This window comes from Brassica oleracea, chromosome C3, assembly GCF_000695525.1.
Source record: "Brassica oleracea var. oleracea cultivar TO1000 chromosome C3, BOL, whole genome shotgun sequence".
Taxonomy (NCBI): domain Eukaryota; kingdom Viridiplantae; phylum Streptophyta; class Magnoliopsida; order Brassicales; family Brassicaceae; genus Brassica; species Brassica oleracea.
Genome location: NC_027750.1, coordinates 60908925 through 60922611, shown reverse-complemented (window position 1 = coordinate 60922611; position 13687 = coordinate 60908925). Strand labels below are relative to the sequence as shown.

General features: G+C 38.1%; 1 protein-coding gene and 1 pseudogene across 1 annotated transcript; both read right to left on the bottom strand.

Moving 5' to 3' along the window:
- The window catches only part of LOC106331132, a 14439-nt pseudogene extending 6340 nt beyond the window's left edge, over window positions 1–8099 (bottom strand).
- Window positions 8100–8545: 446 nt separating this feature from the next.
- On the bottom strand, window positions 8546–9848 carry LOC106331131 (putative F-box/kelch-repeat protein At5g24040). The gene is made up of 3 exons (XM_013769465.1): window positions 9589–9848; window positions 9030–9507; window positions 8546–8923 (listed from the first exon to the last, which is right to left on the bottom strand). Exons 1-3 carry the CDS (start codon window positions 9846–9848, stop codon window positions 8546–8548), a joined length of 1116 nt encoding a protein of 371 aa, XP_013624919.1.
- Window positions 9849–13687: the final 3839 nt, after the last annotated feature.

Sequence of the window (13687 nt, the reverse complement as noted above, 5' to 3'; positions counted from 1 at the left end):
AACTGGTTCCATCATAGGTTCTGATCTTTGTATCTGAGCCTCTTGCTCTTCTTGTCTTAACCTTCTCCTGTTCTCTCTTTCAAGTGTTTTGATATCTGTCAAGGGAGTAAGATGTGTAGTGCCTCTACTTCTTAGGTTCATGCACCTGCGATCACAAGTAGATGAAGAAGTAGAATTAGTAACTTTAAAACAAAGTAAAACTCAGTCTCAAGCAAAGACTCAAACGCAATGTCACAATCAGACTAGGATCGGCAACGGCGCCAATTTGATAATAGGGTTTTTTGCCTATTGCAAATGTTGTAGTATAGTGGGGTGAATGTCGAACCAGTTCTAGTGATGTGAATCAGTGAGAATACAAGTCATTTCTTAAGCTAAGTAGATTCAATAGTGGTGAGTGTGTGACAAGTAACAATAGCAAACAGAGCAATACAACAAGGTTTTAATCAATTTAAACAAGTGAATCCATGGGTATTGGGAATTGACTTCAAGTAACTAAGATCCAATCTAGGTGACAAGCTTTCAATCAAAGTAATCTCTTAAGTCTAAACACAATTCTATACAAGTCCTATGTCTAGGTAAATGTCCATTTGCTTAGAAATCATTAAACATCAAATGTCTTTGGCTTAATTCAATCAAGCAATCTTTAAGTTCAAGTTCAATAACTATCTAGCAATTTTAACATCAAGTGTCCTTGGCTAATCTCACTAGAGCTTAGTTGAGTTGATTCAAACACTTCATCTAATCATGTCTGATGAGAAGTGTTTAGAAATCAGGTTTAGAGTGATCAAGACTAAACAAGCATTAAAAATACTCAACAAGCAAGTTCATACAAGGATCTACAATAAAACACCCTAAATCTACACTTAATCACCCTAATCTACCTTAACCATGAATCCAAGGAGTGTCTACTCTCTAATCTCCATAAGAAACCTCACATCCATGATGGATTCAAGGCTCATCATGTTTATGAGAAGGAGAAACAAGATATAAAATTAAGAACTTCCTTAGATTATGATATAAAGATTCAAGCTTTTTTTTTACAAAGGGAGGCAAGTTCTTGAGAGAAAAATGAGATTCTTTTTAGGTTTTTAGGTTTAAAACTATATATAAGAGATGCCAAACTCGAGCTGGTTTAGTGAATTAAACCGGGTCAAACCGGAATAAACCGGTCAATCATTCATCTTCTTCTCCACAGCGACGTTCGCATCTCGCTCCACCAAGTCGCTCTGGTGATTGATCTTCGATGTGGAATTTGCCGAGCGAGTTCATCAAGTCGCTCCAATCACTCGCTCCAGCACACGCTCATGATGCGGCGACCTCACTAACTCGTTTTGCCAAGTCGCTGTGAACTTCTTCGAGCTTGAGCTCCGATTCGTTCTTCTTTGTCTCGAGACCCGAGCTTCAGCCGTCGTCTCCTTCGTCGTCACTGGCTCACGGCCTCTCTATCTCCCGTGGCCGTGCTCATTCTCGTCGTCGGGATCGAGCTCCAACGGCATCAGCATCGGCGCCTCCACTGCCAGTCTCCGCCGTCGTGCTCGTTCTTACCGTGACAATCTCTCCTGTCGTGGTGGCTGTCGGAACCGTCAGAATCAAGTCTCGCTGTCGGGATTCAGATACGGCAAAGAGAGCTCGTGAGCTTCAATGGTGGTTTCTTCAATATTGCAAAACCAGTCCCTGACCTTTTAAATACTTTCAATTCGGACCCATACTTTGGAAAGTGCAGAAACCTCCCTTTGATTCAGCCCCAAACATTTCGAACTTGCAATCTAACCCAGCGAGTATTTCAAAACTGCAACCTTGGTCCCTGAACTTTGGATAACTTCATATTTGACTCAAAACTTCCGTAATGTGCAATTTAACCCTTGAATTCCGCCCCAAACTTCCAAATAAGCATTCCAACCCCTATGATATGCAAATGAGTATGCAAATACAACACAAAGACCTAAATGCAACCTAAAATGATCATAATAAGCTAAAATATGAATCTGAAATTTATAAAAATCATGAGATATCACAGGCCACACACTGTGGATCCTTCAGTCTTGATTGAAAGGCGTGAAGAAGACAAAGTTTTTGGGTTGTTGCTTACTCTCAACTCATCATTCAATGGCCTCATCGAGCACATACTAAGATCCGAGAAGCTACCCTCACTGGATGATGTGTGTGCTCAAATCCAAAAGGAAGAAGGGTCAGTGGGGCTATTTGAAGGCAAAGGAGAACCGGTTATGGTTAACCAAGCTGATATTGTAACTGCAAACAAGGCAGCTTACAAGCAAGAGGATAAGAAGGTCTTGATATGTGACCATTGCAAGAAGAAGAGCCATATGAAGGATAAGTGCTGGATACTTCATCCTCACTTGAAGCCAAACAAGTTCAAAGAGCCACGCACACCTTACATGGATGCAAGAGCTAACTTCTCAACCGATGGGACTGAACCGGCTACTCCAAGCTCAATCTGCTCAAACCACAATGGCATGGGAAGAGCTATGGCATCAACGCCAGTGTACAACACAGCAAGAACTAACCAGGATGAGACCATCAAGAGATCTGACTTGGATGCTCTCATCAAAGCCTTAAAAGAATTTGGTATCTCTAAAACTTTTGGTATCTCTCTTAATACTTTTCACACTGCTAATAGCTCTATGGATACTGTAAAATCAACTAGACCATTGGTTATAGACTGGTGCTTCACATCACATGATTAGTGATTTAAATCTGATTAAAAACATAGAACCAATCTTAGAAAATGTGATGATAGCAAATGGAGATAAAATACCAATAAAAGGAGTAGGTGATCTCAAACTGTTTGACAAAGTATCTAAAGCCTTTTATATGCCCACCTTTGCTTCAAACTTATTGTCTGTTAAGAAAGTCACTAATGATCTAAATTGTCAAGTTACTTTCACGCCTAACAGTGTGTATTTTCAGGATATTAATTCTAGTAAGTTGATTGGCAAAGGTGTAACCAAGGAAGACTTGTACTTGCTTGAGGACACAAGAAAAGCTACTAATTTATCTTGTGTTTTTAATTCTGTTTCTGAATTCCCTAAAGATGTAATATGGCATGCTAGATTAGGACATCCTCATTCTCGTGCTTTGAACATCCTGTTGCCTAGAGTTTCTTTTAAAACTGATTGTGAGGCTTGTATCTTAGGAAAACATTGTAGGAATGTGTTTCCTAAATCAATGACCATCTATGATAAGTGCTTTGATCTTATACATTCTGATGTGTGGAGTGCCCCTTGTGCATCTAGAGAACAACATAGATATTTTGTGACATTTATAGATGAAAAATCTAAGTACACATGGATCACTTTGTTGCAATCTAAAGATAAGATGCTAGAAGCTTTCAAAAAATTTCAAAACTATGTCACTAACCATTTCAATGTTAAGATTAAGATTCTTAGATCAGATAATGGTGGTGAATATACTAGCATAGCTTTCAAGCAATACCTAGCCACACATGGAATCATACACCAAACCAGCTGCCCTTACACACCACAACAAAATGGTGTGGCGGAAAGGAAGAATAGACACTTGATGGAGGTGGCCAGAAGCATGGTGTTTCATACAAATGTGCCTAAGAGTTTTTGGGGAGATGCAGTTGTTACTGATACCTATCTCATCAACCGCACACCCACAAAAGTGCTCCTAGACGCCACTCCTTATGAGGTACTCAACAAAACTTAGCCATCTATAGACCATTTGCGTGTGTTTGGGTGTGTGTGTTTTGCTTTGATTCCAGGTGAGCTTAGAAACAAGCTAGAGGCTAGAAGCACAAAGGCAATGTTCATCAGATACTCTACACATCAGAAAGGATATAAATGTTATGTACCAGAGACTAGGAGAGTCTTAGTATCCAGGGATGTGAAATTCATAGAATCAAAAGGCTATTATGCTGAGAAGAGTTGGGAAGGGCTCAAGGATCTATCTCAATCTGCCTCAGATAGAGCTAACAACCTAAGAGTAATTATGGAAAGGCTTGGCATTAGTTTACCAAATGAACCAGAGATGATCAGGGAGGGCACAACACAAGCTGTAGAGGAGGCTGTACAAGATGTTGGAGTCACTCATCCTGATCATGAGGGGGGCAATGGAACTAATGAGCAGCCTGGAGTACATGCACAAGCTCAACCTGAAGAAAACTCAGTGGCTCATGATCAAGATGAGATGCTATTAGAATTGGATGCTGAGACTCAAGTGGGCATGCCAAGCGAAAGAAATGAAGCTGAACCTGAGCAAATGCAGCCTTTGAGGAGGAGTACAAAGATCAGAAAAACGATAGTTTACTTCAATGTTGAAGCTGCTGCTCATCCAATAAGTGCAGTATGCTCACTTGCTCAATATCCAGAAGAGCACCAAGTCTTCATCAGTGAGCTGGATCAGGAGTACATCCCGAAGACATATGGAGAAGCTATGCAGCATGAGGAATGGAAAGCATCTGTTGGAGATGAGATGGGTGCCATGATAAAGAATGATACATGGTTCGAAACTGAGTTTCCTAAAGGCAAGAAAGCTGTGACAAGTCAGTTGATATACACCATCAAATACTCAGCCAATGGGAAACCATAAAGAAAAAAGACAAGGCTAGTTGCAAGGGGGTACACTCAAATCTATGGTGAAAATTACCTAGACACTTTCGCTCCAGTGGCCAAGCTGCATACCATAAGGATCCTTATCTCTCTTGCTGTAAACTTGGAGTGGGATCTATGGCAGATAGATGTGAAGAATGCATTTCTACAAGGAGAGCTAGAAGATGAAGTGTACATGAACCCACCTTCTGGTCTTGAAAGCATGGTGAAACCAGGGAATGTGTTGAGACTTAAGAAGGCAATCTATGGCTTAAAACAATCACCAAGAGCCTGGTACCACAAGCTGAGTACAACACTCAATGGGAGAGGTTTTGTAAAGACAGAAGCCGATCATTCCCTCTTCACTCTAACCAGCAAGCAAGATATTGTGGTCATCTTAGTATATGTTGATGATATTATCATCACTGGTAGCAACAAGGAAGGTATCATCTCAACTAAAACTTTTCTTAAAAATGCGTTTGATATTAAAGATTTGGGAGAATTGAAATACTTCCTAGGAATTGAAATATGCCGCTCTAAAGAGGGGTTGTTCTTATCCCAAAGGAAATACACACTTGACATTTTAAATGAGGCAGGAAACCTTGGAAGTAGACAGGCCAAGACACCATTGGAGGAAGGATACAAGGTACTGCGAGAGGGAGAGTATGAAGATACACCCTTTGAAGATGTTAAGAAGTATAGGAGAATGGTTGGGAAGCTCATATACTTACCATCACTCGGCCAGATGTGTATTTTGTTGTGAATCAAGTGAACCAACACATGCAAAGCCCTAAGGTTCATCACTGGAACATAGTGGAGAGAATCTTGAGATACTTGAGAGAGGCTCCAGGCCAGGGTGTGTGGATGGCTTGCAACAAGAGTATTGAAGTGGTAGGATATTGTGATGCTGATTGGGCTAGAGACAGAGTTGATAGGAGATCAACCACTGGCTATTGCACCTTTATTGGAGGAAACCTAGTCACATGGAAGACCAAGAAGCAGAAGGTTGTCTCTTGCTCAAGTGCTGAGGCAGAGTACCGATCTATGAGAAAGCTTACTAGTGAACTCATATGGATCAAGGGACTGCTAAGGGACTTGGGCGTTGAGATCACTACGCCAATGACTATGCACTGTGACAACCAGACAGCAATACACATTGCATCAAACTCAGTCTTCCATGAGAGGACAAAGCATATAGATGTAGACTGCCATAAGGTGAGGCAAGCAATAGAGCAGCAAGTGATTCTCCCATGCTACACAAGGAGTGAGGATCAACTAGCTGATATCTTCACAAAAGCAGCCAGCAGCAAAGTTTGCGAGTTCATTTATCCTAAGCTTGGACTCATAGACCTCACTTGTCACTAATCCTTTTACCATGAAGTGTTCTACTCTTTTTCCTTGCTTGATTTTTATCCCAAATGAGTTTTCCAAGTAAAGGTTTTAATGAGGAGATGCTTCATGGTTACCAAACTTGACATGTTCTACTGTCAAACTTGAGGGAGAGTGTTGACATGAAGCAATAAGAGAGATGTGATCATGAAAGAATAAAGGAGGGGAGAAGAAGATGCCACTAGGAGGTTAAGGGAACATGTGTTCCGTAACATGAGGAAACCATGGGGACCAGCATAATAATTCTTCTTGTCTTGTTTGCCATGTTTTCTCTTATAACAATAGAGTATGCACTCAAAATTAATAAAAAGAAAACATGAATTCCTCTCTCACCTCTCTCTCTCACGGACTCTTCCCCACATAATCTCTCTTGTTCTTGATTCTACTTACAAATTACATTCATAATCCTCATAAAATCACAATATCTCCAAGAAGTATAAAGCCTTGCTCACCAAATTCAAACACTTGATGTCCATAGTATCCAAGCACACCTTTGAAGATTATAGAGTTTGGTTTGAAACCAGGGACCTGATTAGGCAAGCAGGACAATGAGAAATGGTCGTCCAAGAACAAGACTCGGCCACCAACATCATCCATTTGAATCCAATCGTTTCTCTCCTCATTTAACTCCGAAACTTCCAACCATCCTTTTTCCGCTAGAAGATGTGGTCCCCGATACTCTTCTAAGTTACGAGTGCACATCTCTACTAGTAGGAGTTTGTCCTCAGCCTTGACAAACGTCAATACGTTAGAAATTCGATTTAGTAACTTTAGAGAAGTTATGTTCCCCCTTACCCAACGTTTCCTTGTCTTATTGCAAGGCCTTGACCGACGAAATGAACTCACCTCTAGAGTTGGCTTGACCACTTTCGTGACTCAAACAGTATCAATGACATAAAATTGTCCGTCAAACCACGTAATCCCATCTGGAAAAGGACCAGATGTTGTCTCGATCTCGGTCCAACGATCCTCAAATGACCTATACATGCGAAGACCTTGGAAAGACAGCCTTCCCAAAGCCATGAATTCCTTGTTCTCTCCATCTAACCGCATAAAACCGATAGGTTGTTCACATTTATAACTACCAGGGCCATCAAATAGATCGCACCAATAGGTGTAACAAGCAACATGTTCTTGAACTAGCTCAATGACTTGAGAGTTGAGAAAGTCAATTAACAGGCTTGGATATGGAACTCCCTGTTGGGAGGAGGTTCTTCTATTGAGCAAAGATTGCAGAGCAAGTGCTCCATTCTCCTCTTCTTGTAGTTTAAACAGCCTACGAGGAACAAATTTTCATCTAAGATCTTATATTTTTCTCAAGTATGGCAAGGCTAAATATCCGTTTTGTAAAGAATATTCCATATCGGAAAAATGATGAGACTTTGAGTAACTGGTTTTGAGATAAAAGTCCATGAGAATTAATATGGTATCAAAGGCCGAACACACGCTTTCCCGACATACCGAAATCGATACGACCAATCAAATAAGGTTTGATCGATTTAGACCAAAATCTGTCCGACAAGAAGTTAGTCTTGGCTGATCTAACAGAAGTTAATATTATATTGGGATATTTTCTAGGTTAATGATGGATATTCCACACCGAAAATGATGGACATGAGTAATCATCAATAAGTGACATGGACAATCCACTCATTCTCACAAGTTAAAAATATAGAAGGATGTGAAATTTCTGACACATTAGTTAAAATTCAAGAATCAGTTCAAAAAGGAAACAAAAACGATCAGCATATATATGGATCAAAACTATTGTAGGAGAATTTTAATTACCAGAATGGGGGAGGATCGTGAGAAAGAGATGTGACAAGATAAACACGGCTCCTCAAGATATGGCAATCATCTCCGCAACCACCAGCATCTGGGGGAAGAGGACATCTAAGTGATGGAATTGGTCGGAATGTTTGAAAACTACATGATCGCCACCATGAACATACCGATCGAAAATGGATCAGATCGAAAGGGTTGTCAATACGCAGAGAGATCATGTGGATGATCTCCGGTGGAAACTCCGACCAGCCGGACATTTCCTTCTTCTTCTTGGGAATAGTAATTCAATCAGATCCGAGAATATAAAGATCTATACTCTTTTAACTTGTTTGACTTTCTCTGTTTGTTTTCTTGGGGTTGAAGAAATGTGTTGACTTTCTTGCTTGCCGTCTAGTCCAAGCTCTATAAGGTAAAATAATTAACAAGCGGGACTCCATTATTCTCCTTCCAATTCCAAATAGAATACAATCTTATCTCATATCTGTCATTTTGACCAACTAAAGTTTGCAACATTTTGGTAGTTGTTGTTGTCACGTTTACATTCACTTGTACTTTGAAGTTCAAGTTTTATATGCTGACCCAGTAATGAACTTGTTTTACTCCATGGATCAAAATCCCACATCACATTTTATGTCATAATTTCCTCATTTTTGTAGGTGTGAACAACTCATCTCATTACGTAATGGTACAAATTTTATGGTCTGCTTTTACAACATAAACTAATCAAAGTAAATTATAATTAGCAGCCAAAAGTCTTAGAAATGCAAAATAATTACTTAAAGTGATATTCATGTTTGAGATCATTCGTTGGAGAGAACCCAACCTGGGGGAGTTCGAAACAGCTCAATATACTCAGGTATATCTATTAAAGATCTAAGGCCATGCTCACTGAATTCAAACACACTAATTCTTTCATGTGTAGGTAAGTCAGATGTTCTCCACATGTCCAAGAAGACTATAGAGTTGGCTCTAAACCCCGGAATCTCAGTAGCTAAGCATGCGAAGGAGCAATAATAGTCCAAAAACAACACGTGATCGTCCACATCTTCAGCTTGATCCCAATTGTTTCTCTTTTCATCTAGTTTTGAAATTTCAAACCATATCTTGTCCTCGTACAAACCGTATCCCCTTTCTCTGCACATCTCCACAAGAAGGAGTTTGTCCGCTAATTTTAAAAGCTGTTGATGACAGATTGAAAAAACAAAACAAAAACATAACTTAATAAACATGATCTTCGTAACTTTGTCCCATTAAAAAGGAAAACATTTTAGTCTCCTTCCTTACCCAACGTCTCATTGTCTTATCAGAGGGCCTTGACCGCCGAAACGTGTTCACTTCTAGTGTTGTTGGCTCTACCACTATTGTTCTCCCGGTGCGATCTATGGCGTAGAACTTACCTTTATATGAAACTATTCCTTGGGGATATGGATCAGTTTTTATCTGAAGCTCAGTCCAACACTCGTCGGCTGACCTATACATGGCAAGACTCTCAAATGAGAGCTTCCCAAGAATAGCAAACTCGTTGTTCTTTCCGTCTAAACCCATAGAGCCGATAGGAACTACCAAGTCCATAACGAAATCCAATCCTTCAATCCATTCACTGAAATATGCCACGTGTTCGTGCGCTAGCACGAAGATTTGACAGTCGAGCAAGTTAAGTGAAAGACTTGGATACAAGAATTTGTTCTCAGAAGAGTTTCTTCCTAAGAACAAACTATATAGAACAATTTCTCCATTACCCTTCTCTTGTAGCCTAAATAACCTGTCAGGAACAAATTATCATATACTAAAGGTATCATCAAGATTCAAGAAGTCAATTCAAGATTTTTTTTTTTCTTCTTACCAGTATTTGGGTCTAGGGTTGCTATTAGGAGACTTGAGGAGGTAAACACGGCTGGTCAAGATATGGCAATCATCACCACAACCGCCTGAATCTAGGGGAAGAGGGCATTTAAGCGGTGTCATCGGTCGGAATTTGAGGATACTACTAAAGGATCTCCAAGAGGAACAAACTGACCGAAAGTGGATCAGACTAAAAGGATTGTCGATTTGCAAGGAGATCGAATGGATGATATCCGGTGGCAACTCCGACCAGCCCGACATTTTCTTCTTTTTTTCTTCTTGACTTGAATATAGTAACGCATTTAAATCGGAGAATATATAGATTCATAATCTTTAACTTGTTTATTGACTTTAATTTCTCTGTTTGTTTTCTTGGGGTTGAGGAAATAAGTTGACTTTCTTGCTTGCCGTGCAGTCCAAGCTGTACATAAGGTAAAATAATGAAATTTTTACACCTACAGACAGTTTATGAATTTCTATTTACACTTTAAGACACATTGAACTTGTCACACACATTTTGTGTATCTAAATACTCCAATACCCTTATTGTCTCTCTCTTTACCTTCTGTATCGTTACCTCTTTTTTGATAACTAATCAATAATATTTTTTTTTATAATAAAATCTCACAAACCACAATCCTCTCGTCGAAATCCGTAATCTTATTGTCCATGAAAAATCCCTAACCCCACCGATGAAACCTCTCTCTCTATCGTCGATGGAGCCAAATCCCTAACCCAATCAATGGAACTCCGGAGGAGAAAGAAGATCTTGTATCTTAGATCTGTAAATTCTCTGACTTTTGTGGTGATTCCGGTAACTCGAGATGTCATGATGCGATGAATGAGGAACAAGTCTGTCCATGGAAAGAGAAAGATAATGGAGAAGATGAGTTTGAGGAGAAACGGGATGGATTGTGGATTCAAACTCGGGCATGGTGGTGGTGAGTGAGGAACGAGTCGGTCCATGGAGAAGAAATGTTATGTTTACTGGATAGATCGAGCGACATTGAGTACAGTCGTTTTATGTGGAGTTGGTAGAGAGCGACAAGAAGCATAGGTGGTGGTCAGGAACGTTGGTTTGAGAGAGATTTCCATTGGTAGGAAATTGAAAGCTTTGATCTTTATGGTTGATTTATATTATCCATACTTCAAAGTAAAAGTCCAAAGTCTTTCTCCAACACCAATCTCTTGTTTCAGTTAAAGTTTCCTCCTTTTATTTTTGTTTTTGTTTTTGTGATGATGATTTTTTTTGCAACAGAGGTTATGGATGTGGATGGCCACCATGAAAAATTATGTCGCTGTTCAGCTACTCTCCTCCCTCCGTCACGCAACCAACTCTTCTTCTCAAGTCGCCTATTCACCGTGGTCACCTCATCTCAGATTGCCGTCTTAGCTTCCAATGCGGTGAGTTTTCACGCCGTGCTCAGCTCCTCCTTCGTGTTGTGCTTTCAGCTCGTGCTCGCCGTCTCCGTGCACCGTAACAGACTTGCCGTCTTCTCTCCTAGGTCGAAGATTGAAAACTAGCCAACAATGGTGAAGTTCATATTATTTTCACATCAGATCCTCCATATTTTGTAGTTTATTTTTTTTTACCCCAAATTCTTTGGCATGCAAAAATATCCTCTTGATTTCATCTCAAACTTTTAATTGTACACTTTTATCCACAAAAAAATTTCCATATAATCTTCCTAACTATGTTTTTGATAAATACAATTCAAACACTCATCCACTAGATTAATTTATCTCGTCCACTGCAATATTAACATCTGTCCACTAATTTTTTTTCTCGTAACACAAACAGACTACAAAAATTGTGTGGACGAGTGTTTGAATTGTATTTGGCAAAAACATGAGTGGACAAAACTATCATGCTGCAACTTCATCCATCTATGTAAAACTCATCCACACATGACCGTTTTATACACCACTATCTCATATAGACACCATCTCAACATCACCCGTACACACATCACCTATCCGCACATCACATGTCTATATATCCCGTCCACGCATCATCCACCCACAAAAATGTTCATTAAGAATAAAATTGTCCAGAATCTACTGCTGGCCCACAACAAAGTGTCTCACATGTAAGATGTGCCTCTGAGTGTAAGAGAAAGACAAAAAGTGCCCCTCAATGTAATCAACTCTAAAATAATTCACAAGTCGGACTCATTATTCTCCTTCCCAATCAAATACAATCTCACATTTTATACATATCATTGTGGTATCAGTATTTTTATATGGAGAACTATTATCGTGAGATTGTATTTGAACTGGACCCTTTCTGTGCGGGAAACATTTCAATGATGTTTAAAAACTCATTTTGGTGACAATATCATTTGGTGTCAATATTTTGAAAGAAAACCCGACACAACTTACTTTCTGGTGAGGGACTCATCATTAGTTTCTCTTATAGTTTTATTTGGCAGAATGCTTTTCTGATGGCTTAGGGTTGTTTCCCAAAGACTTATTGTTTTGGTTTTTTGATGCCTTATTGCCTTGCATGCAATCTTTCGACTATTTTCTGTTTTCGCGTCGGTGATGAACTTATCATATAAATGAACCTTCAGTAGGGAAAAAAAAATTGAAAACTTAACAAACGACGTTATGCATTACTGTAGGCTTTTACGTTATAATAATGTACAAAGTTTTGACTTTTATACACAAGAAATCCAACAGAAGAACTGTTATCTTCGTCTCTTCTTCTCTTTTTGGTCAGAAAGCTTTATCCTCTTCAAGATTTGTAAAATATGTCTGAAATCCAAAAATAAAATGATAAATTATTAGTGAGTCTCGAACCAGTACCAGATTACCGAGACAACATGATACATACTACAAAACTATAATACAGTGGTTATACAAGGAGCTTGAGACGGGACCATATAACATACTTTAGTCTCGACCCAGGGGATTAGCATGTCCAATCATTAGAGCCCATTAAGGATTCTAATGATTAGTTTAATAATTAACTAGATTTTTTAGGGTGGGATAAATTTTTATATATTGGTATTTTCTTTTCATTTAACATGGGTCTCAAAATCCGTACCCTACTCAGGCAAAAAAACACGATCCATACTCAGTCCGAAATATAAGAAATCACAAAATAAATCTTGTAGTGTGGTACACCACACATATCCGAACTCGAAGTGTTATTAGCCGAACCCGAATGAACAATCCGAAAACCAAGAACCCAAAAAAATATCAAAAAACTGATCTGAAAGTCCAAATAATCGCAAATATAAATATTTGAAACATAATTATGTACTTCAAATATTCAATTCTATATTTATTTTGGAATTATATCTAAAAATAAGTATTTAAATCTTCAATAAGTACCTTAAATATCTAATTCTATATAAATAAGTTTATTTCTTATATTTTGCTTTTCAATTTTGGATTTAACTTCGAATATATCTAAACTAAACCCATATAACCTGAATAGAAACAATATATGTTACTTTATTGATTTTAGATGTGATACAATTTAGAAGAAAAATTGATATTTTATATTTGAACCCGATCTATACTTACAAATTTACCATGAATGAGACCTATGATGTGATATAAATTAGAACCAAAATTCCAAATACCCAACCCGTATCGCAACGGGTACCTAAACATTCAAGCCTAACTTAAAGTATGTTTTATGTTTTGTTCAGTTAGTTTTATATTTGATAAATATTTATATGTGTTGGAATAACCCATGAAACTATACTCAAAAATATCAATAATAACATGTTCCAGCATATCATTATATATTAATGACTATTACTACTTATAGATATATATATATCTAATTAAATACTGTATCTATAAAAATTATATTATTACGTATTTGGTGAGGGTTTTAAAGAATTTGTTTTTTTCATTTGAATTAAAGTACATTTGTATATATGAATTAGTAGGCATATATAATTCTTTTTATATTAATGAATAAATTATAATTATTTATTTAATTAAAAGTAGTGTTAATATAAAATTAATTCATTATTTTAAAAATAATAGATTAGTTATTTAGCTCCTTAATTTTAGGTTAGTGTATATATTTAATAATAATTAAGTAAGATATAAGTAGAAATAATAAGAAGCCTAGTTAA